The 24,891-nt window shown below is 40.5% G+C and overlaps 3 protein-coding genes across 3 annotated transcripts; 1 reads left to right on the top strand and 2 right to left on the bottom strand.

Moving 5' to 3' along the window:
• The first annotated feature begins 2,654 nt into the window (after positions 1 to 2,654).
• On the top strand, positions 2,655 to 7,297 carry elovl1a (ELOVL fatty acid elongase 1a). Its single transcript, XM_073491368.1, has 8 exons — positions 2,655 to 2,975; positions 3,631 to 3,723; positions 3,922 to 4,112; positions 4,228 to 4,308; positions 5,381 to 5,437; positions 5,541 to 5,646; positions 5,806 to 5,945; positions 6,489 to 7,297. Exons 2-8 carry the CDS (start codon positions 3,663 to 3,665, stop codon positions 6,795 to 6,797), a joined length of 945 nt encoding a protein of 314 aa, XP_073347469.1. The 5' UTR covers positions 2,655 to 2,975; positions 3,631 to 3,662; the 3' UTR covers positions 6,798 to 7,297.
• A 1,455-nt stretch (positions 7,298 to 8,752) lies between these two features.
• Positions 8,753 to 12,738, bottom strand: cdc20 (cell division cycle 20 homolog). The gene is made up of 11 exons (XM_073491432.1): positions 12,610 to 12,738; positions 12,134 to 12,345; positions 11,602 to 11,744; positions 11,417 to 11,513; positions 11,197 to 11,322; positions 10,766 to 10,962; positions 10,562 to 10,656; positions 10,262 to 10,478; positions 9,985 to 10,110; positions 9,367 to 9,484; positions 8,753 to 9,237 (listed from the first exon to the last, which is right to left on the bottom strand). The coding sequence occupies exons 2-11, from the start codon at positions 12,321 to 12,323 to the stop codon at positions 9,059 to 9,061; spliced, it is 1,488 nt and encodes a 495-aa protein (XP_073347533.1). The 5' UTR covers positions 12,324 to 12,345; positions 12,610 to 12,738; the 3' UTR covers positions 8,753 to 9,058.
• Positions 12,739 to 14,346: 1,608 nt separating this feature from the next.
• Positions 14,347 to 21,040, bottom strand: LOC141016908 (uncharacterized). The gene is made up of 6 exons (XM_073491490.1): positions 20,773 to 21,040; positions 19,414 to 19,596; positions 19,066 to 19,323; positions 17,392 to 17,490; positions 17,074 to 17,091; positions 14,347 to 15,164 (listed from the first exon to the last, which is right to left on the bottom strand). Exons 1-6 carry the CDS (start codon positions 20,840 to 20,842, stop codon positions 15,079 to 15,081), a joined length of 714 nt encoding a protein of 237 aa, XP_073347591.1. The 5' UTR covers positions 20,843 to 21,040; the 3' UTR covers positions 14,347 to 15,078.
• Positions 21,041 to 24,891: the final 3,851 nt, after the last annotated feature.

Raw genomic sequence — 24,891 nt, 5'->3', positions numbered from 1 at the left:
ACTGTTTTTGTTAACTGCCAAGGATAACGTGGATGCAAATTATCCCTCTTGCTAAATCTGGCATGTTTACATTGTGTCTTTCTACACAGATGTTCATTATAGCGGCAATATGTACGAAATTTAGTTAAAAACATTAAAAAATAAAGTAAAATCATCAAGAGAATGTGAATAAATAGCAGTTTTGACACCATGACGTCTATGTACTATATGATAGAGAAATCTACTTAAGTTAGCATGCTAACCAGCTAGCCCCAGCCAATCCTGGTCCAAAGCACCTTTGCTAGCAGTGTAAACATTTATACTCGCCTGGTCCCTAAGCACCCAACTGCTAGCTCGACGGCTAACTGAGCTAACTATTTGTTTTGAGTATAAACTTGACACTTACATATTGCACCTTTAATGTGCCCTGTCCCAATCAAATGCACAATCCAATTAATAGATAAATCTCGAGTGTATAAACAGAATTATTTTTTAATTTATTAAAATGTATATATTTGGTATAATCAAGTCTTTATCATATTGCCAACCACTCATAGATGGACTAACTCACTATCCAGATCCTTCTCTGTATTTAATGACACTGGCAGCTTTGCAAGAAATCAGTGCAGCTTCTCCTTCACAGAAACAAGCAGGCCTCTTTAGAGGTCAATGAGTGAAACTTAATCTTTGAATATGTTAACAAGCTCAGTTTCTCTTCCATTGGAGTTTTTGATGACCTAGTGCAACTGGGGCTGAGAGCCACACCTTCAAGTGGCCTTTTAGGTGCTACTGTCCAAGTTTCAGGCCTTTTCTGATACATGTACCTCCAAGAATACATATGAAAGTATCAAATGCAGTGACTGTTGCTTTCGTTTTCCCCAAAATTTACTTTGTGACAAGCTGTCTAGCACAGGGATTGTATTTAAAGATATACGCAACTTTATTTGTTTGTTCCAAATGATTCCAACAAGGTTCAAACCCAGAGAAATCCATCATTTTATTCAAGGTAACGGTGTGTTTAATTGGTCGCTTGTCACGAGAATTTCTGGGGAAACATCACATGGTAGTTGGCGAATGTGAGCAAACGTAACATGAGTGAAACTTTAAAACATTATCTCGTCCGTGAACATGGCATGTAAATAGATTTTCATTAGCAATAGACCATATTCACAATGGAGGCCATTTTCCTCCAACTTCACGGTTAGGGTGGGAAAGTTGAATTCTGGGAAAATGTAATTCTGCTGTGTTCCTTGTTGCAAGTCGTAGAAATGTAGGTAATCTGACAGTTATCAGCAACTGAAAAGATGATGGACAGTGAAACTCTGGAGACATATTCGACCATATTTCAAGGTAAAACAACATATTGGTAACTCGTTAGCTGGTGTTAGCATTACCGTTTGATTACATCCTGTCTGTTTCACTTTCAGGTTCTGACAAATGTCTCCAAGACATGTGTAGATATTTCTGAAATGATTTACGCCTTTCCTAATCGTATCGCATCAAAACAGCATCATGTCAAACAGTAGCGTTGGTAGACGGGTTTTACCTTGAACTATGGCTCAACGTCCCTCCGGATTAAACTACTCATTGTCTTTACAGTCGCTAATAAATCAGGAAGCAGTGAAATTATAAGAATTTGTCAGACTGCCATGTTATATGACTTGTACCCTTGAAGACAGCGGTACAACATTCCAGCTTTCCAGGAATACCGCCTCCGTGTGAGTACGGTCTATGGTGGTTGTTTAAGAAAGAAGACAACGACCGCCACGCTTTCATGATACTGAAGTGTTTTTTTTTGTTTTGACTGAGAGACCACAGCAGCAGAAATGACAAGCTGTGCGTTTGACTCTTAATATCATACTTAAAATGTTAAAACCAACGTGTGGCTCTGCTTTGATGTGGGTCACTTCTTAATCCCTTTATCTTTTTCAATGGAAATTCACCATGTCATATTTACTTTTACATTATTTTTAACTGATTAAATATCTGGGGTTTTCCTGCAATTCATCAAAGAGACACCATGTGCTAAACTGTCATACAATAGGCTATGTAAACACAATGAGGATTCCTGCCTCCTTCCCAGTCTCTCGTGCACGGATTCTTTTCATTCCAGCCGATCATACGTGTGGAGGAGTAGTTATGGTTCCTCACGCCCAGTGTTGCCGGTCCTCGGGGAACAGGTAAAACCAGAGGTGCAGGGGAGCTCGTCATAGCTAGGAGGGTTGGACTGGAACCCAACCTCGGTGCCACGCCACTGGAAGGGATGGGTGAAGGGAAAATGTTACGTTCAGCTTGTGAATGTCTGATATGTGGTCTCACCTTTGGCCCAAATCACGTGAAATGATGTCATCTTTTCTTTAAAACTCTTCTCATGTTATACATTTTCACCTTGTAACTTTAAAGTCAGCAGTTTCCTCATATAAGTTTAACTTTTCACAATAAAAACTTTTTTTTTTTAAACCTTATATGCTTTTTTATTGGTTTTTATTGGAACCAGTCATCCCTGGGGGCTTGGTTTCTTTAACCTGGGCCTTCATCTCCTTCACCACCATTCATTGAGACGGGCCAATCACAAGCAGTCAAAGTGAGGCCAGGAAGGTGGAGCCTAGCATTGAAACAGGGTGTGGTTCTGAAACTAGCGAGCTCTGTAGTAGTGCCTTGGGGTTTAAATTGACTTGAATGATCCCGGTCCCATACTTAGCACAGCCGGCTTCTCACTCACTTCAACTCATCGCCCTCTTGCTTCCTCTCTCAGTCTTTCTCCTTTTTTGTTACCGGTGAGACTTTCAGCTCTTGTAGGATATCAAGTAAACAATCAGAGACACTAAAGGACAGCTGGGGGCTACCAGCACTGGACTAGCTTTGCATGCAGCTTGGCTTTTACCTGATCCCTCTCACTGGTGTTGGATCCTCTGGACTGAGTGCTGCCTGCCTTGGCTGTGCAGCTGATTTCCTCACAAACAGGAGTGTGCGTGCTGAGGACTTGTGCTCAGCAGGTGAGTCACTCACAAAAGCAGGTATTTTAGCAGAGATCATGTAACATTTGTGCTGCTACTGTTAGAAATGACTGGTGTGTTTTGTCAGATACAACTTCCATTACATGGTAAAATAAGACAAACAAAACATTAGTTACTTTTAATGCTTTGAATGAAGTGTGGTCTTTTGTTCATTTTGTAGTCCCCCCCCCACTGGAAATCTCTGCTGAGCACTGATCTCGGTAGCTTGACTGGGTTTGCCGTATATGGGCCAAGTTCTTTGCCTCACCTGTTTGACTTGCTCTGTTAGTCAGCACGAGAGTATTTCATTGTGTTTAGAGTGACAGCTAGCTCAGATGTTTCACAATCCTTCATAAAACATCCATAGATTGTAGTTTTCTCCTTGACTTTCTAAATAAATTAAAGCTTTTGAGTCATTTCATGCTCCACCTTGGGTTAGGCAGTAAAAGGTGCTGTATTATTTTTTTCAAAGGTTGTACACAAGGGCACTCAGGGGTGTTTGATGAGCCTGTGCAGCTGTCTCCTGTTTGCTCAGTCAGTGGGAAAGCAGGTGGACAGGTTGCTTTGTAGCTCACCTGCCCAACCAACCTCACTTTCAGCTCAGCCTCATCCCCCGGTTTCCAACTCTTTCTCTTCTCTTATTTTTGTTTTTCAGGGGTTTAATAGGACGAGAAACGAGCAGTCACCATGCTGCAAGACGCTGTGTCAAACATTTTAAAATTCCACAATTATGTACAGGCGAGGACTGGTAAGTGTCTTTGTCTCTGTTGTAGATTTACACCTGTGATTATGTTGAAATATGAATGAATAACTGGTGAAATACTGTGTAAAAGGAGATTTTCTTTTCTTGAATTTGCCCAAAGCCGTGTATAATTTGCATATACTGTTGACCTTCCCAGATGTGTGTATGTTAGACAATGAGGACTGTGTGTGTTTTCTCCACCAGATGCCCGAGTCAGAGACTACCCACTGATGCAGAGCCCGGTACAGATGACCTGCATCCTGTTGGGCTATGTCTTCTTCTCGGTGTACGTCGGACCTCGCCTGATGGCAAACCGCAAGCCTTTCCGTCTCAACGTAGCCATGATCGTCTACAACCTCAGCATGGTTTTACTTAATGCCTACATAGTCTGTGAGGTAAACAAAATGATTGACAAGTTATTTGCTGATGGAAAATTCCTGTTTCTTTCATCATAAACCAGAGTGTTTGTGAAATGTTGATAACAGCTGCTGATGTGTTTCTAACACCCAGTTCATGTTGGCTGGATGGGGCACCACCTACACGTGGAGATGTGACCTCATTGACTACTCAAGTAGCCCGCAGGCTCTTCGGGTAAGTCCCTGAACTGTTCTGCCTACACTGGAACTGACATTTTTAAGTTGAAACAGGCCAAAATAGTTTAAAACTGCTGCCTTACATGTGTGATTTAACTTTTGGCTGAGTAATTTGCACTGACGGAATGTAACGAGTAATTCTACTCGAGTACTTTAGTTTGTTATTATGTTTTTGTGACCTACGTCTCACTCTTGTAAACGCAATACCTCAACTGACGCCTTGAGGGAAATTCTTCCAATTTGGTACAAATGTTCACTTGGACTCGAGGAGGAACCTATTACATTTTTGTGGTCGAAGGTCGAAGGTCACTGTGACTCATGGACTCCCATTCTCTTGAACGCCATATCCCAGAAATGCATTGAGAGAATTTTCTACAAATTTGGCACCAATGTCCACCATGACGTCAAAATTGCTGTTTTAAGCGTTTTTTTCCACATATATTATTATTATTATTATTATTATTATTATTATTATTATTATTATTATTAGGTTATTTAATGACTCTAGACAAATACTTTTACTTGTTGCTAGAGTAACTGCAAACGAACGATGACAGAGGCCAGTTACAGTAACAAGGTCATTTATGGAGTTTTTTGGTAGACTTACTGGTAGCTGTGTTGCTGAAGTAAGCGCTGTACTGCTGCTAAATGTAGTTAGCTGCCATTGGCATGGTGAGCAGTCCTTGCTTACTCAGCCCGGCCACAGAGCCTCCGTCTGCTCGGAGGCTGAGCTGCTCTGTCACGGTCTGGCCGTGTTAACTGGGAGCTAAGTGTCTGAAGAGAGTCAGCGGCGGCAAAATGATAAAGTGATGACATTTTATATCTCAAAGGTCAACTTCACTGTGACATCATGATGTTCTGGGAAAAATGGCTGTTATTCAGCATCAATCTGACTGGTGGCTGGAAGCACACAACAGTGACAGTGTATTTGGTTCAATTTATTCAACCTTTTAAAAAAACACAAACCTTTAGGCACAGCGCTCTAGTGGCTTTAGACAGAAAGATTATTGTCTTTGCAGGATTGTCTACAGTCAGATATTTAACAGAACCTTTCTTCTTTCTTCCCTCAGATGATCAAAGTAGCTTGGTTGTTTTACTTTTCAAAATACATTGAACTCCTTGACACAGTAAGGACATTTCCATATCTACCAACATTTTAATTTTCAACCTTGTGACTTTTTTAACCGTTTTTTGCATGTTAACTTAAGTTTGATCTTTAATTTATTTAAGGTATTCTTTGTGCTGAGGAAGAAACAAAGCCAGATCACGTTTCTCCACGTATTCCATCACTCCTTCATGCCCTGGACGTGGTGGTGGGGCATCACCTTGACTCCTGGTGAGGTTTACTGAGCGTGATATAAATGTGAAACACTTCGTACATGCACACATTACGCACAAGAAACAAGGAATATCAGTTACTTTCACACTACTTTGCATCCAAAGAAACAGTTGTACAGTTGTATGACACAATTCTGTGTATTTTTCCCCTCTGAAGTAGGGGGAATGGGCTCCTTCCACGCCTTGGTGAATGCATGCGTCCACGTTATCATGTACTTCTACTACGGACTCTCTGCTGCAGGACCTCGCTTCCAGAAATACCTGTGGTGGAAGAAGTACATGACCGCCATCCAGCTGGTAGGTCCCCATTTTAAAGAAACCGTTTACCCCCAAATTAAAAAATGCAGTTTTTCCTCTTACCTGTAGCGCGATTTAGACATCTAGATCGTTTTGGTGCAAGTTGCCAAGTTTCAGAGAGGTCTGCCTTCTTTCGAATATAATGGGACTAGATGGCTTTTGGCATGTGGTGCTCAAATAGGCAAAAAAAAAAATGCTTGTGTTGTGAGCAGTTTTATGTAGGAACTACAAGTGGGTGTAGTTAAAATGGTTCTGACATGAAACTGCTCATTACAAGGTCTGTGGATTATCTTGAGTAACCGGGTCATGACTTCTGGAAAGATACACTGATGTTGAGTTTTCCAAGTGTTTGTTTTTGGCGCTTTAAACACCACAAGCCGAGTGCGATAGCTCCATCATATTTGAGAGAAGGAATAAGAGGAAAAATCTGTTTCTGATTTTGTGGTGAACTGTCCCTTAACTATTTATTATTTAATTTTACTATGGATCTGGTTGCAAATTAAATTTTTAACAACAATCTGTCCTTTCCCCGTCATTTCACAGACGCAGTTTGTTCTGATCTCCGTCCACATCAGCCAGTACTACTTCATGGAAAAGTGTGACTACCAGAATCCCCTTTGGATCCTGCTCATTTGGATGTACGGCACGTTCTTCTTCCTGCTCTTCTCCAACTTTTGGTTACAGGCCTACATTAAGGGCAAGCGCCCACCCCCAAGCAACGACAAGCCGAAAACGAACGGCTCGACCAGTGAACCTATCACTGTGGTGGCCAATGGGAAACACCATGGGAACGGGACTGCACACCACCACACCAATGGCAAAATCCTCCTGGGCAAAGTAAAAGAAATCTAACTTTGTGACTCTGGAAATGAGAAGGAGGCTCTGGAGAGCTATGTCATTCATATGCAGGAGCACGTTGGAACTGCACAGATTTCAATATGCTACTTCTAAACTTCATAATTGTGTATATAATCATAGTTTTTCTTAAGCACACTTGTTGGGATATGAATGGCATGTCGTGTTTTGCCGGTGATCTCTACTTTGCCACATTGTGTTTGTTAGTTATTGCGAAATCTATTAACTGTGATGAACACTGTATGACGACAATTGGTGCTCGTTTTCTCACTGATAGTATTTTTCGACCCACGCAAGTTCGACTTACACTAACCGCTGTTTGGCTGGCATGACTTTGTCGCTTGGGAGAATCGCACAGTTTCCACTGAAGGCTAGCACATTTAAATAACTGCTACTAAGTTACATTGTAAATGTCAAATATTTAGTTTTTTCTGTTTTTTTTTCTTTATTTATCTTTTCAAATAAAATACATTTTAGATAAAGGTCTGTGTCATTTGGAAAGCAACTGTGGTGTGCTCTTTGTAAGACACATACCACACCTCAATTTTTCAATTTTAAGAATTGTGGAAAAGAAATGTTATACTGTATATTACAGTATTGATGCATTTTGCATTTTTGCATAATTAGGTAGTGACATATACACTGCTTTGAATGTTCATCCATATGAATCCATTCTGAGTTTTGCAAGACTGTACGGTCTTTTCTCGCAGCACACTGTGTGCATAACGATAATAGAAATAAAGTGCTTTTCTATTAAATTAGGATAAAATAAAAAGTGTGCTGTAGACGTCTGTTTCTGAATATCACTGCAGAATGTGTCTTAAGATTGATAAATGTACGAGGTTTCTACTGTTGTTGTTTACACATGTGCAGAGGAGGGAGGATGAAGATTTGAAGCACTGCTAGCCTTTTTAGAAATTGATCTTATTCATAAAAACTGAATGAGTGGATGTTTAGATGTATCCAGAAGCTGTTTAAATGTTGGTTAACCCCTCACAATGTCCAATAGATTAACTTGTTTCTGACTTAAACAGAAATAAAAACTCTAAATATTTTATTATTTTGTTTCTAAATGTTTCACCTCACATAAATCTGATCCAGGTTTTTTAGGATTTTCTACACCATGTGTGTCCAAACAGGCAAATAGAGGCCCAATGAAAGACTTGACTGAAAATAATGTGCACAGGCACAATTAGCTAACAAGAAAAAAGACAGGAAAAAACAAATGAGAATGTAGTTTTTTAAAATCCTGTTGTTGTAAGCAACATAATGGTAAATAAGCAAGGGCATCATTTCGTGTTGAAAAGTGTTGGGAACATCAGAGCTCAGGTGAAAAAACGTTTTAGACGGCCTCCAACATCTGCGATTGAATCTCCATCTCCATCTAAAGAGACATCAGTCTTGATGGAAAAAAAATAATCTAAACAAAAAGCCTGTTTCTAGCATCAAAAATGAATGTGTGCGACACTAGATGGTTGTAATGATATTTGAAATGAAATTTGATGTGTGAATGTAGTGTTAACTTGAAGAGAACATACCTGGTAAACCATAAAAAACTGAGCTGTATAGATCTGTCCTCGTGTCAAACGTCTTTAACCTGGGTCTGCAGCAGGTTTAAATTAAACCTCAGACGATCCGTCTACGGGACTCAGCAGGTTCAGACTAAACCACAAATGCAAAATTATCAGAAGTACAGCACTGCAGTTTCAGTCATTGTGACACTAAACAGGTTTTAAACCAGTCTTAGACCACAGCTTCTCTACCACCAACACAGGTCTATTACTTAACAGTTTGCAGGATAAGCACACCATTTCTATTCTGGCAGGTGTGAAGATGCTGCGATTAATATAAAATGTCTTTCGCTACATCTTATTACTTGCCCTAGTCCTACAGTTTGCAACACGGAAGAAAAAAAAAAAAAAAAAGATGCCTTTAAACTGACAAACCACACATGGGGAACAAACCATTTATTTATAACCCATCTTACTGTATACAATGCATCAGAATTACAATAAAAGCCAAGTGAAGGTCATAAATACACTTCAAAAAACAGAACTGCTTAAAAGCCAACACTAAACACTTGTTTATACAGGCCTAATGTGGTAAAGTACAACGGAGACCAACAACCCCCAACACCACTGATCAGAGAAGTAAAGTTGCCACTTAAAGGCGAAAACACTGGGGGGAAATCTTTATTGTAGATAAATAAAACCTTTGCATACAATTGATTTCATAGATCAAAAAACCTCAAAACCTAATTATCTGATTGACTGGTGGATGACACCGCTAGTTGATTTGACCATCCTCTCTTTGGCTGCCTTCTTTACGGGATCCACTTCAAAGCACTTCCACAGACGAATAGTCTCGTCTCCAGCGACAGTCGCAATGGAAGAGCAGTCTGGGCTCATCGTCAGGCTCAGGACTCTGTCCTCGTGGCCTAAAATAAAAAGCATTAACTGTGTTAATACAAGAAAACGTGATGTACAGCACTTCACTGAATGTTCCCTTTAAAGTAAATTACGTGTGAAGTACAGAGCCAGTCAAAAATAAAATAATAAGTACTTACCGTTGAGCTCTGCAACCTTGGTGAGAGAGGGGTACTTCCAGATAACGACGCTGTTGTGGGCATAGCCATGGGCAGAGACCAGCTCCTTGTAGTTGGGCGCAAAAGCCAGTGACGAGATCTGAAAAGTAAAGATATGCGATTTGAGGAAAGACTTTCATCGTCACCTCCAAGTTAAAACAATTTCCAAATTAAACAGTTTATAATCTCTACCATGGGGTCTCTCAATCAAAACAATACACGTAAACAGTGTGGCATCGTGGGAGTTGCCGTCTTCGTTGTTAAAACCACCAACATTGCCGATGAAATTCTACAGACTGAGCAGAAATGCTCACAGACTAGGTACGTACGTAAGTTTTATTCACATCCAACTTCCTCCCTCACAAAGTGATAGCAACCAAACGAAATTCACCATTAGCTTTAATAAAATAGGGTTTTCGATGTTTGAACATTGTTGGAAACATTTGGGATAATGCAAGTACACAACTCAACAACATATACAAAAGAGGTCTAGTTGTTTTTAGACATTTTAATCCAGAGATGTTACATATTATATCTTTAAGTACATTTTCAACTAGAATAAGCATTGAACCTAAAAACGATCTAAAAGTGTGTAGTTACCTGAGACTGAGTGTCAAGAGAGCTGATGCAGGAGCCGCTGTTTACATTCCAGATGCGGATGTGACGGTCGCTGGTCCCACCTCCAGTTGCAAGTATACTTGGCTGCCACGAACACCAGGCCAAAGCCTGAAATAGTGACAACATATCCAAAAGTGAATTTCAAACTCAGCACGATCTACAGCAGAAGAACAAGTATTATCACTTTATCCTGGCAGTTTTAAAAATGTCTAATTTGCATTCTGATGATGTCTGCCAGTTCAGGTATGAAGTCCCTCACCTTCACAGCTCCTTGATGTTCACTCCAGCAGCGGACCGGCTGCGACTGCGCACGGGACCATACACACACCAAGTTGTCATTGCCTCCACTGGCCAGGTATCGGCCATCGGGGGACCACTGCAGCCCACAAACCTCCTGTGAGTGACCAGTGAGCGTGGAGATGTGATGTTCTGCCACCCGCACATCATGATGGTGGATGTGTCCTGATCTCGAGCCACTAAGAAGGAAACATTACATTTGAGTCCAAAACACAACACTGGAAATTTAATCTTTTATAAACAGGTGAAGAAACAACTGTACCTGGAGAGAACATGGTCATTCCAGCTCAGGCTTCCAACTCGAGCCGTGTGGCTGGCCATGCTGCGCAAACGCTTCTGGTTTTCAACATCCCACAACTAAAAAAAAAAGGAGACAAATATGTATGAATACAAACAATTACGTAACAGTTCTTTGAGTTCCATGCGTCCCTATGAACGGAGCTGATGTGTTCATTAGCACACTGACCTGAACTTTGCAGTCACTGGTGCCGATGGCCAGGTAGCTTCCCTCTTTGGTCCAAGACAGTGAGCAGATGTAGTCTTCCTCTCGCTCCAGCTTCATGAGAAGAATGATGTCTCCTTGAGTGGCATCCCACAGGTAAACACTGTTATGAAGCGCCACAGCCATGATATTTCGACTACTCCAGTCAAGCAAATTCAAATCTGGAAGAAAAACCACCAAATAAATGTTTGCTAGGTTTACAGGAGTGCTTTGTGGCATAAAGCTCAAAAATACACATAAAATCTTTATATTCAAACACAAAGACTAACACTGTACTAACATGCAGCCTCACTGGATTGCTCTAAATCCAAGATGTGACAAGTTATGCATACATAGCTGTTGGTTAAGTATAAAATATTTTCATGAATGGATGTCATCAGGAAAAGCAAACTTACAAAAATCATTTCGAAGCTCAGGAGCATCCAAGATCCTGTCAGGAGTTGAAGATATATATCTGGTCTTCTTCATAGAGGCAGGCGTTATAGCCTGACTGTAGAGGACTTTCAAGTTGTTTTGATAGCCTGTAAATTAGACCCCAAAAAAGCGAACAATAAATTTAAAGACTTGCTCTCTGTAGTCATGCAATATTCCTGCCAAGCATTCAAACAGCCTTACCCTCCGGAGCATTCAGGGGCTTCCCTCCAAGGTGCAGGATCTTTGCGTCTTCAATGTTGTATCCATTTAGTGACATAGACAAGGCCTTCTGGCTTTCCTTTAAAAAATAGAGTTTTAGCGTTAATCAATTAAATTCTCAATTTACAAAATGTATAAAAAAAGGTGGATGTATCAGAATAACTTACTGATGATCCTCCTGGATTGTTTGCGTCCACAGGCTCATTCTCCTTTGACAGCAGGAAACTTGCGACATCCATTTGTTTGCCGTTTCGGGTGGGAATGAAGCGGTCGCCTCCCATCTTAGAGGGTGTTTGTTTTTTATTTTTGCCTACGATACAAAAAAAAACAAACAAACAAACGTTTAACATTTGAAATATTAGATCGCACCCATTTTTCCACAGAAAACTGCCTATGAAAACAATGAAACCTGCTTTGTAAAAAAGGTCAGATGTTGACATAAATTCATTTGAAACTTTAAAACATCCAAGTAGATCTTTAAAAAAAAAAAAAAACAATCACAACATTAAAATTCAAGTCAATTAATCCACTCTCAGACAGCACAAACGTAAAATTGGGATTTTAAAGAGCCAGACTGAAACTTAAGGTTCACTTAAATCAAACACTTGCTAGACTGCTGCATGAAAAACAAAATACAGGAAGGGCCCGACCTTTGAGCTTTAAGCCTCAAGTTGGATGACTGCACTGGGCACACATTACCTGGTGTTTTGCTCGGTGTTTTTGATGAACTCAGCGACGAATTGGCAGATTTACCGGGCGACAGACCGTTCAGGGCGGATGTGTTTGATGAGCTGGCCTTCCTCTGCCACCTCGCCATGGGAGCGTTTGTGATGGGCATGTCCAGCTTCAAGATACTGTGGATGTCATTCTCGAAACCAAACTGCGCCATTTTGTCCAGGTTTTCACACGACCTGTACATCAGGACAAATGAAGAGTGAGTCCGATGTGCAACAGCAACATGCTAATATAAGCCACCGCTGAGAGGGTCTCAGAGTTAGCTTAAATTAAACTTAAACTACATTTCAGACACAGCTTACGTTCCCACTTCAGTTAGTTAGTTAGGTACGAATGCAGTTAACCTCACGTAAAGTAAACAAGCACAAGTTAGCATAAGATTCAGTAGCATTAACCGCTTTAAAAGTTTAATTACCAGTATGTAGTAATCTGAGACATACCTGCGATGTTTAACCGAAACAAAATGTGCCACTTGTACACTTCACAACAATCAAAATGAGCTCTCCTCTTCCAGAAAACGTGGCGTACGCTGCAGCAGCACTGGCCTTTCTCTCTCTCGTCGCTCTCCGAAGTTTGAATTTGGTGCCGATGACGCCACACCGTTTAAATCCCAGAAAGCGCCCCTGTGATTGGTTCATTCAAGGAGGCACCGTTATCGCCATGGCATTCCTATGGTAACGCCTACGAATGCGGTTATCTGATTGGTTGAAGGGAACTTCCTGAAAGCTCAACGCCGGAAGACAATCCTCCGCCCCAAAAATCTACCGCCATCTGCCGGCCACAAGAGGATATTAGGGTAGTAAAAATCAAAATACATGACGAAGGAAAAACATTTTCTGAGGAAAATGCAGTGTAGGTTGCTTCACTTTGAAATGTCAGACAGATATTTATTAAATGTCTTATATATAATATATTTGAAGGCCATATAATCACAGAAAAACTCAATGTTAAGATCACGTGCACAGCTGCAGTAAAACAAATGTGTGTCTGATTATACTATATTATATTATATTATATTATATTATATTATATTATAAAGTTGAAGGGATACGTCAATAGAGGACTCATTTTATACTGGAATATATCTTTAAATGTAAATATAACATAGGCTGTAGTGCATACTGTAGTCTGATTGGATTAAGAAAATAAAAGACTTCTCACAATCTGCAGGATAAGATAACAAAGCAAATGGTTGAGCCATTCACAGCTGATCAGTTGTAAAAAGAAATAAAATTCACTCCCATTTCACTTTCTGTTAATAGTACTCCACATGAAGTATTGTCAGCGATTGAAAATGTGATTTTTGGAGAGGTAGTAATACTGATATTGGATTCTTCTTTTTCCTTTACAGTTGATTAATGCTAAATTTTCCTATCAAAGTAATAATTGCGTGACTGCTCTTTGATTAGAAGCAAAGATTGATTCTGTACCCAAAATGTTTGTGTTAAATTACATTAATGGGATTAAACGACTGATCAATTAAGTGAAAATCTCACCGCATGCATAATATGGATGGTGTGCTCTAATGCTAAAATATGATCAAAGCCCAAAAAGATACAACTAGAGTTATGTTTTGGAGATTATTGACCTGCAATAACATAAAATGTTGTGACTGCATCAACCAGGAAGCATATGTTCCTGGAACGAAAATAAATTGACAGCATTCATTACCAGTGGATTTCTACTAAACCTCATTCGTTCATTCATTAACTTCGGCATTAAAGGTGTAATCAGGCACAATTATCTTGGGATCACCATGAACGGACAAATTAGATGCTTGAATGTATGAGTTTCAAAAGTCTAAACTTCTTAACCACCATGAAACCATTACATACACTTGAAAGTCTGACATTTTTTATAACTCAATGATCACTGATGAGGTGCAAATGTCCTACTCACTTCCCTTTGGTTATAAACCACCTCATCAGTATTTTACGAGGGTGAGTAAAGCACTAAACAAAAGAACTAGGCAACACTAAAACTGCTTGTAACAAGTGCTTCATTTCAGATAATCCTTTTAATTAGATGGTTAAGAGACTGAGCTACCAAAACATAAATTAACTGTCCAGAATTTTTTTTTTTTTTTTAAAGTCAATTTTGGAATTTGCCTTAAAATCAGTTTTCCTTATATCGCAGATATTAAGTGAAATAATAAATCTGACAATATAAAGCAAACATGCCATAAAAGTATCTTTAATTGAACAGTTTCTTTACATCTTACATGAACAAACAACAGGGAAAAACACAGACACTCACAACAATGTACAGTATCACAGAGAAATATATTTTACCAAATTAACCAGTTTTTACCAAAACAGTCAGACTGTTTGAATAACTACAGACTTAGTCAATCCAGTGTTTGGCAGAGTTTCTCTGTGAATGGCCTATCCGTGGCAAAACACTTGATTTCAGCAGGGCTTTATCTACAGATTGATAAGACAGTTTGTGAAATTGTATGTCTTAACTCACAATAGATACTGTGTGTGCTTGAAAGAGAACATGTCCATTGTACATTTGTTTACTTGCGTTGCTTACTCCAGGAATTAAGACCATGAAAATGTCTGCCCTTACAGTTACAGTGCAAAAAGAAGCTTGTACATTGCTGTAGCTGGTGAATATATTTACATTTCTTTGTGTGTGTCTGTATGTGTATATGTGCACGTTTTGAAAGTATATGCAATAAAAACACCATATAAAGTGTGATACATGCATTAAAGTGCATACGATAATGTTGGTCACAGATGTACCAACAGCTCACTGTATGAAACATCAGCTAAAGGTTTGGTCACATTCATGGAGCAACACAGTCTATAAACTCACTGTGTTGAATCAGTAAAGAAGACATTCAGCAGTAGAAATGGAGCAGCAAGCTCAAACGTGACCCCGTTGACCAGCTGGAACTTTTTTAATTAAAGGGTGCGGTAACCATTGGCCTTTACCTCTGGAGCCATTTCAGTCATGTCCTTCGGATAATGTATAACAGAGCCAATAACACCTGCAAGGAAATCAAAGAGATTAGGCTGACATTCATAAAAGGAAAAAAGAAAGCTAACATAATGAGCTGCACACTCTAAGAGGCTGTTCACATTTGGTATCAACATGCGTCCTGAGTGATCCGATCACAAGCAGACAGCTTAACACCCATCAGTTCACACCTGGCATTAACACGCGTCTCGACATACACCGATCAGCCACAACATTAAAACCACTGACAGGTGACATGAATAACATTGATCATCTCATCACAATGCGATGTTCTGCTGGGAAACCTTGGGTGCTGGCATTCATGTGAATGCCACTTGACACGCACCACCCATCCAAACACTGTTGTGGACCAAGTACACCCCCTCATCACAACAACACTACCCGATGGCAGTGGCCCCCCAGCAGGACAATGTGCCCTGACACACACAGACACTGCTCAGGAACAGCTCGAGGAACACAATAAAGGGCCCAAGGTGTTGACCGGGCCTCCAAATTCCCCAGATCCCAATCTGTAAGACGTGCCGGAGCAGGTCTGATCCATGGAGGCCCCACCCCCCAACATACAGGACCCAGAGGATCCACTATAAAACACCCTGGTGCCAGACACCACAGGACACCCTCAGAGGTCTTAAGTCCATGTCTCGACAGGTCAGAGCTGTTTTGGCTGTACAAGGGGAACCTTCACAATATTAGGCAGGTGGTCATTATGTTATGCCTGATCAGCGTATGTCTGGACCCCTTGTGAACGGATCTCACGCACCGCTCTATATGCAAATAAACACGCACATCAATGAAACAAACGGATACAATATTTTTTTAAAATAAAGATTTGCCGAATTAACAAGGAGGCCCAAATACTTAATAATTAGTCGTGGACAGCATTTCACAAAGTTTATAAGTTTCTCCTAACTCCACAACTCACAAAATTGAGTGAATTTTAAAGGGAGTCTGGGGACTTTCTCCACAGTTTCCTATATTAGTTACCGTTAACTGTATTCGTAAAACATGACATGTTTACCTACAATAAAATATTGTCTTCTTCCATAAATTGAGTGTAATGGATAAAATCAGTGGGAGTTAAGATGCACTTCAGACACAGAAGCAGAGGGGCTGGGACAGTGTTGCTGTGACAAACTGACACTTTTCACAAGGAAAGAAAAAACTTAATGTATTCCATTTCACGCCAAATTTAAAAGAAGGCATTAATGATTTTGAATTTGTCGTGGCAAAGTTTTGCAAAGTTTGTCAAGTTTTTCTTCACTCAACAACTCTTAAAATCATGCAATTTCTATAGGGAGTCTGGGGATATTGCTGTCACTAGTTCAGTGGTTAGTTTGCCTGTTGTTGTGACTTCTCCTTGTTTAGTGGAGGACATCAGTTGAGTAGGCGGTCCTTCAATGTGGCCCGGGACACGTGTGGGTACACACTGCGAAAAGAATGTGGTCACATGCGGCCCAGAAGACCTCCAAACGTGGTCTGAGTGATCGGATCTCAAATGCATCCTCGATGCATCTTGGGGTGTTCACACCTTTACTTACAGCTGTGCACTTGTAATCAGATCACTCAGGACTTATGTTGATACCAAATGTGAACAGCCTACCTCTAGGTCACTGTTCAAGATTATTGCGTATCACTTATAAAAATCTTCTGAACATTAACAAAGTCATCCCTGTGTCAACAGCTGACCTGCAATTGCAGTCATACTCAGTTATAATAAAACTGAGGTCTTACTGGATACACAGTAACCCTGAATGACACCAACACCTTGAAAATGAAAAGAACATGCCCATCCTAGGGGGATATTGTTTGGATTTGATTTAATATTTAACTCTCTGACTGTCTTCTCCCATGACTGTTAACAGAGAAGTCTCCAGTCTGCAGTGAGCTCAGAGAAAACATAGGGAGTGTTGTTGTCTTACCTCCAGGGTGCCTCAGACCTAGGCAGAGAGTGAGAGAAAGACAAAACACATGACTATGCTTTACATTTCCCCGTGAGTGTGAGAGCCCATACCAAAATCATGTGACAGGACATGTGTGAAAATGAACCCAAGTTATGCTGCATTTCATGCGGGTAAATGAGGCACTAAAGTAAAGCAGATATAAAGAATGTTTGATTACTGCATATTATAAGATATTTTTGATGTAAGGGTGCTTTTGGGAATCTAACTGTGATTAAAGGCTGTACAACTTGTTTTACTATTATCCAAACGGAAAGTAATAAAATCTTATTTACTCACCGAGCCTTTTGGAGAGGAGGAGGCTGATTATGATAAGTCCAGTAAACGCCGTGAGTGCCAAGACTGGGATCAGAAACTGAGGCAAAGGAGTCCCTGCAGCTAGAAAACATTCCAGAAATAAGTAACCTGACAGAGTGTCAACTAAACTGGTCACCATCAAATGTATTGGTGCTGTATGTGGAGGTGGATTGTTGCAATCACTCGGAGAAAACTGATGTTTCACTGTAGAATAACGCTTTCACTTTGTAGCACCCATTGTGTCATATGACCCACAGTCAAATGCCATCAGCTGCCTCCACAATCCACAGCCAGCAACAGTGTTCAGGCTTTCTTCTCTCTTGATTTAACACTAGAAATATTCAGAACTACCAGACAGGTACAGCAATGGACCCAGAAAAGGTGTTATCTAATATTGTGATTAATTATATCTTGTATTAGTCACCTTGCAGTGAGAATATCAGTTAGGACTGCACAATATGGTTATGGTGGCATTGAAACTTTCATTTTCACTTTTAAAAACAAAACTGAAAACCATGATGATGTGACATTTTGTTGAATTCTGCACCAAAGAAACATGTTTTCTTACATCTGAAGAACAAGATTTTTATGCCAAGGTTTCTGTGCAGCTCTACAGTTCTACATTATAAATCTGTTCGCCACACAGTATATACCCTTTATTAAAAATTGCAGCTTCTTGTGATTTGGATATTGCACTTAGCCATATTTCAATTTGATTGACTGATTGTGCAGCTCAAATATCAGTTAATTAATAATACAGAATGCGCCCTACAGCCTGAGGTTAAAGTTGAAAACGGTCATTCACGTCTCAAAAGCATCAATCAGAGCTAAAATCAAAATGCCATTGTGGAGGGAATTACTGCATATTATTCTTATTGATGATGTCATTATTTTGCAACTTGGTGTTGGCTCCAATATACAGTTACAGCTATTGTCACAGGTCCAGTGTGTAGGGTTCAGTGGCATCTAGCACTGAGGTTGTAGAATGCAACCAACAAAATACACATCACCCTCCCCTACACAAAAAAAAAACAAGAAAGTATTTGGTTTGTCTTCTCTAGGCATACATTTTAAATAGAGCTAGACAGTGAACGCAAAGATGGCATCCATTTAGTTTAATGAGAACTGCTTGCCTGGGCCATACGCCAAAAAGTTTCCTAGCTTCACGGTTTACTTCCTGGTTATGCGGCCCACAGAATAAGCGCTGGAGAGTTTCTGCAGCTGGCACTGCCCATAGACTTTACATTTTGATGGCAGCACAGATTTTTAAATCACTTTTCTTGGTTCAAGGAAAGTTTGATGAAAATTAAAACCACCATAAATCAAAATTTATAATAAAAACGGTCATTATTGACCTTTAAGTCAGTTCGACGGGTCCTGTCAACAGTCAACAGACGTCTCACTTCTAATGGCGGTCTATGAGGAAAATGCTTTTTGGGCCACAGGTAAATTTTTTGGCCACTAGGCAAAATTAGAAGAAAAGCTAAACATTGTCACAGCATCCAGGTCTTAATAATACATTCATGGTGCTGGGCTCCTGTAAAAACATGGCGGACTCTGTGGATATAAAGGCAACGAGTCCTAAATCCTACACCTGCCCTTTAAGTTAAAAAAAAAGATAGGTAACACACACTCAGACACAGAAAGAATATTTACCTGACGGCTCTCCAGAAAGCCTCAATTCTCTCATTAGCTTGATGCATCCCTCCTGAAGGCGGATCCTCTCCGTCCTCGTGCGCTGAGGCTCCTGGTCCCACAACACTTTAAGGGCCTGTGCTTGCGGTACTTGGGCTGTCCACGTGTCCGTGTGGTCCAGACTCAAGTAGACCGTCCCATCGTAGAACACACGGTCGGTCCAGTGCAGCTGAGAACCCTCCAGTATGCACTCCCGGGACCGAAGGACAGTGTGGTTTCCTTATGAAGTGAGATAAAAGCTATTAACAAACAATTTTTCATTTTACACAGCCATTCCAGTCATTAGTGTTACATTAAGGTTTTTCTTACTCATGGCTGAAGTCTGGTTGGCACTTGTAAGAGTTGGAAGGAGTGCATCAGCTGACAAGGTTTGGATGATTCGGTCAGCTTCCTGGCTCGTCCCAGTGAGAGAGACTCCGTTGAGAAGAACCTGGTCCACGACCCGCTGAGAACCCACCACTCCCCACTGTTGAACCTGCACGATGATGGTATCTGATGGGAGACAACCAAAATAGATGCATTAACAGCTGAGAAAAGGGAACTCCAAATGTTACAGTACATTGCAAGTCCCTGTAGGAAAGTTTTCATGTAACAGGAGATGCAAAAGAAGCGAAAATGAACTGGACTACAATGAACTTTAAATTGGTGATGAAGCCTCAATTTAATACTGATGTCTCTATCGGCAAACAGGACAATCAGCGAGGAGATTGGTTGATCCTGTTTCATTAAAGTAGCTATTGTTTATACCATGTCATGGGTTATATAAGTCATGAAGTGCAAACTATTTTTATGGCGCAGCGCTGACGATGAATTGAGCGGTGTCACACCCTGAGGAAAGAAGCTGCTCTGCAGTCTGGTGCAACAGTCTGGCACTAAAATAAAGCTTGCTTTGTTTCACCATCATCATTGTTTGTCCACAGGTGCTGCCAGAATCAAAATAAATACATAAATAAAAAAGCTCTTTGTAGAAAACATGATTAGAAAACCAAAAGCAAAAGCAAAAGTACTCATTCTCATTCAACTATGGTCTCATCGATAACTAAAAGTGGAACTAACGCCAGTGTCAACAAAAACTGCACACTAAATTTCCCAACGGCAGGATTTATTGCAGGGTTAATGTGTTGACATTGTGCAGGTGTAGCAAGATGACACTTGTGTAAATCAGCTGCACAATAACCTACCGTCTTGTGCAAAGAAGAGGCGTATAAGTGTGAATCTCAATATTAAAGGGGCACTAACTCAGAATTTTCATATTTACAATATGAATGAGGTAACAATACAAACTGAGAGATATTTATGTTTTCCGTAAACTGAACAAACAAGCTGTTAATATTTATTTTATAATAAATAAACACGGTCCCCAGAACACTGTTTGAAGCTAGAAAGGTGGCGGGGTCCGCCAAATATAAACAATGTAAAACAGCGTGAAACTGGGTTGTCCTTTAAGCTCAGTTTATCCAATCAGTTTGTTTAGGCAGAGCTTTCTCTTCCCCAAAACTACATAATGCACCTTTAAAATGACTGCACAGAAAAGCTGCAACAGGTAATGTGAATTGTTTGTAAAGGCCAAGTCAACGTACATAACCCACTTTTGTCTTAGTCTTCTTCTTAGTGTCATTATTTCTTGTTGCTGTAACGCAAAGCAATTCAAAGACACAATCTTCTTACCTACTGGAGCAGGAAACCCCAGGGACAGCTCGCTCATCATCAGCACAAGAAAGGCAAGAAAATGCATCATAGCGTCTCTTGTTTCGGCTTTAAATCCAGCAGCGTTCAACCGTCAAGGAAAACCCCCTCAGAGTTATAAATAGCACGGATTGTTTAAAGCCATTTAAACGAACCAGTGCTGCTACAATACATCCTAGACTTTGTGTAAGACGATAACTTCAGCACAGCCCTCCTCCTCCTCTTCCTTCTCTTCTTCTCTCTGTCATCTCGGTTTCACTTTGAGTAAGCTTTGTTTAAATGTCCGTCTGATTCGCCTCCGATTGGCTGATGAAGCCCACACGTGGTCCAGCAGGTCCTCGCCCATCACGTCCTGCGTGTCAGGGCTCACAAACAAACAAACAAACAAACAAACACCTGAGGGCAAACGGACTACCTGAGGGTAAAAACTAACATAACCGGTCGTGTAGGTGTGAGGAGAGAAAATTCAGTCACAGGTGAAAGTCCTGCAATGAAAATGTCATATATGATCAGGAAAGTAAAACCAATTAAGAATGAAAGTAGAAACAAAATCTTGTGAATTATATGGGAAAATTAAAGCTTTAATTCTGATGCATTAGTGTGGAAAGGGACTTGAATGTTATTTGCCAACCTGCCCATCAGTATCAGTTTGGGGTTCAGTATCTTGCTCAAGGATGCTTCGACATGCAGCCAGGGGAGCCGGGAATCGAACCAGCGACCTTCCAATCGGACTGGACGACCCTCTCTACCCCCCTGTATACCAAATCAAAAATGATCAAAATTGTAATCAAATGAAGTACACTTTTGGCATTACTTGTGTATTCCCATTTTGTTACTTCTACTCCATTACATTTCAAAGCTTTTCTCCTCCACGTTTATCTGACAGGTAAAGTTATCATCAGCTAAAACATTAAAACATGGCGTACGCGTTAATAATGCATCACTGATACTAATACAAATCCAATCATATACCTGACAAATGGATTGTATTGACAGTTTTACTTGTAATTAAGTATTGCTACTTTTGCCTAAGTAAATTATCTGAATGCTCCAACCATCACTGATAACTACTTCAAAGACATATACACTATAAGATGAGATTTGGTTTAACTTTAACTTAAAGGTAATGCTGAGAAGCAAACGAATGTAAAAGTGGAGTTGTAGCAGTCCCGTTGTTTGAGACTTGCTATCTGTATTTGTTTTGGGCTGATTTTCCAAAATCCCTCATGACTAATTGCAGCGGATTCAGATCTCCTGTGCGCAGGGTGGGGAGACTGACTCCTGATTGGGAAGTGGAAGCAGCTTTCCCTCCGAGCCAATCATGGTGTGATGACACCCTGTTTGTGAAGGCTTAAAAGAGGTGGGGAATCACCCTCAGTCTGAATCTGTCCCTGACCCATTGAGAGCCTCATTCCCCTTGGCTTGCCAGCCAGAAACCCTGGTCTGTTTAGGCCCTGTTGTGTTTTCTTGGCTGCCCACATCATTCTAGTGAGGAAACTGTGTTTATTCGGGAACCCCTTGAAACCCAAACCCCTATACACCTTCAGTTTGATATTTTATTTCTCTGGGACTTGCAGGAGCACATTTGTTTATTATACCTGGACGAGGCATTTGTTTATTGGCTTATTGTCCAAGTAGCGGACACTGGGGCGTTCCCCCTAGATTTACATGTTTTTTGTTAATATTTTTATGTAGGTCGGGCCTGTAAGCATTTTACTGCCAGTACCGCCACAGAGTCCTTCCGCTGGTTTTCCCTCTGATATATTTTGCACTTTTTTTCTACTAAAGTACACTTTTGAATTTTGTTTTGGTCGGTGGAGTTTACAAGTGTTCGGCTCCTCTCTGTTTATTCAGCTGCTGTCGAGCAGGAAATGGCGCTCTGTCTCTAACGCCTTGTGGCTTTCCCTGTCAGGTTGTGTCGATGAGTCTATGTAGTTAATGTCTCTCTCTGGTGGCTCTGCTCAGATAATCTGACACTAGTATGTTTTGTTCTATGTTTCATGTTATTATGTCACACACATTGTGTTTTTGTAGTACATGTCTAGTGTCCTACACTCTCTCGTTGGCTGTAATCTTTGTTGTTGAGATTGAGCATCATGGCCTGCTGGTTTTGGCCCAGTTACATAATAACCCTGCTGTGGGTTCACTGGTCATGGGTCAACAAGGAGAGGGAAGACACCATCAAACTCTTCACATGTATTTTTACTACTCTGCACAGAACTAGCTTAGTGAAGACTCAAGAGAAATGAATGAAGAGAGTCTGTCAACTTACAGTCAGAAAAACTCCTTCAGGAGCGAGGGGAAAAAAACTCAGGGTTAGTTGATGTAAATCTTAACAAACTCAAGAGTTTCTGGCAAACACACTTTGTGGAAAAGGGCCCTCGTCACTGTGTCAGAGCAGGTCACTTCTGAAATGGTTGGACAGCATTTAGATCTGCATGTGTTAAAGCTCATCCATGGTATTCAGTTGTTGCTCATCCGACTTCACCTTTTTAAATTTCCCGAGGAATAAAAAAGGGTTTGTTTGGACTATCTGTGCAATAACATACGGGAGGTTATATTGTTTCTGTGCCTGTATAACACCCAGACAAAAAAAAAAAAACATTCTGTTGTTTGTTTTTATTCTTTTTTAAGAGTTAATAAGTAATTGTTATCTACCTTGTCAATGATTCTTTTACAGCGTGATCCTGCATTATGTCAGTTAATGTAAAACTGTTTCTTAGGGTTGTCCTGTCTGACACAGTCTGTGGTTTTAATTTGTCTGATAACGAGGAACACTTTGTTCATCTCTGTCTCTCAGTCCGCCTATCAAAAAATTACAGCAGGTCCACCATGAATGCTGTGTTCCTACTCTTATCCGGATGATTATTCATTTACATAGTTGATGTTGACATGAGTATACTAATGATAACATTTTTTAGCGAGTATCTCCAGTATGTGTTACGCACATGTAAAATGTCACATGTTCTGCTCTGTTCTGATAAAACTTAAGGATAATTATTTGGGCACTGATGTCGCCAGCAGCCTTTTAGGTGAAGTGCCTCAATCTTCTGCAGGCGTATTCTTAAACAGGAAGGTATGCAAGATAGTCTGGATGTGATTGTATAAACAGTCTGCTGTGAGAATGCAGGGGACTTTACCGGGAGAGGGAGGGAGGGGAGTTTAAGAGTCGGGCTGTTTTATGCTCTGTCATCCAACATGGCTCCGCAGTGATATACAGTGTACTAATGAAATGACTTGCACCACACTTTTAGACGATCCTTTCACAAGCATGTGATCCTGCTCAGTTGAAATTATATGTTTCTTTATATTGTTTTTCCTTTTTCAGGTTTCTTGAATGTACATCTGCCTTCCTTATATAGCTCTTATAGCATTAGTGAGCTGTGACACTGCATAAACCCTGCGTCACCCTCATTGTGCAACAGACTGATACACCCCAAGTGTGTGAAGGAGAGATATCGCAGGTACTTCCTTCCTGCTGCTGTCAGACTCTACATTCAGCACCATTTTATTATATTGTTTATTGTTTCACTATTATTATTGTTTATTGTAATATAATTGTCCTTTGGCTGCTGTGACGCACAAGTTTCCCCGTTTGTGAGTTGCGATCCCGTGTAGCCAGTTTTATTTGGGCTCATTTGTCCTGTTATGTAATTATCCTGTTATTTTCCACTCATGTGAACATTAATTCAAGATGGCCGCCAATTGAAGCCCATGGGACATACGTTGACCTTAGCAGCATGAAAAATTCTTCACTAGACACGTCAGGGTCCCAAAATAAGACGTTATAAAAATTCCACGTTGGTACATGGAAAACTATTTCTCCTGCCGGACTACTTAGGTCCAGCACGGACTGAGTGTGAACTGGCAGCCCTTTAGCAAGGCACAGAGCCCTTAGGTGCTCAATCTATGGGATTTCTCCCTTAATTGCGTGTCTGGTCCTGTGTGCATGTCTATATTCGAGCCTATGGGTGCACATGTGTGTGTGTTGACTGTTAAGATGAGCGACAAAGTTGAATTTCCGCCTTTGGGATTAACAAAGATGTGGACGCTGTCATTGTCACCTGAACTCCAGTGGACTCAAGTTACTGAGAATAAATA

The sequence above is a fragment of the Pagrus major genome, chromosome 21 (assembly GCF_040436345.1).
Source record: "Pagrus major chromosome 21, Pma_NU_1.0".
In the NCBI taxonomy this organism is placed as follows: domain Eukaryota; kingdom Metazoa; phylum Chordata; class Actinopteri; order Spariformes; family Sparidae; genus Pagrus; species Pagrus major.
The sequence above is the reverse complement of the archived record's forward strand: the minus strand, read 5'-3'. Positions and strand labels throughout refer to the sequence as shown.

Bases quoted from the DNA above. Each gene is read 5' to 3' on its own strand.
- LOC141016908 (XM_073491490.1), bottom strand. From the start codon at position 20,842: ATGATGCATTTTCTTGCCTTTCTTGTGCTGATGATGAGCGAGCTGTCC. The intron at 19,597-20,772 runs GTAAGAAGATTG...GTCTCCCATCAG, and splicing joins GGGGTTTCCTGCTCCAGTAG to ATACCATCATCGTGCAGGTT. The intron at 17,491-19,065 runs GTAAATATTCTT...AATGTTTTCTAG, and splicing joins GCTTTCTGGAGAGCCGTCAG to CTGCAGGGACTCCTTTGCCT.
- elovl1a (XM_073491368.1), top strand. From the start codon at position 3,663: ATGCTGCAAGACGCTGTGTCAAACATTTTAAAATTCCACAATTATGTA. The intron at 3,724-3,921 runs GTAAGTGTCTTT...TTTCTCCACCAG, and splicing joins TTATGTACAGGCGAGGACTG to ATGCCCGAGTCAGAGACTAC. The intron at 5,647-5,805 runs GTGAGGTTTACT...TCCCCTCTGAAG, and splicing joins GGGCATCACCTTGACTCCTG to TAGGGGGAATGGGCTCCTTC.
- cdc20 (XM_073491432.1), bottom strand. From the start codon at position 12,323: ATGGCGCAGTTTGGTTTCGAGAATGACATCCACAGTATCTTGAAGCTG. The intron at 11,514-11,601 runs GTAAGTTATTCT...TATTTTTTAAAG, and splicing joins ACAATCCAGGAGGATCATCA to GAAAGCCAGAAGGCCTTGTC. The intron at 10,657-10,765 runs GTCAGTGTGCTA...TTTTTTTTTTAG, and splicing joins CCAGTGACTGCAAAGTTCAG to TTGTGGGATGTTGAAAACCA.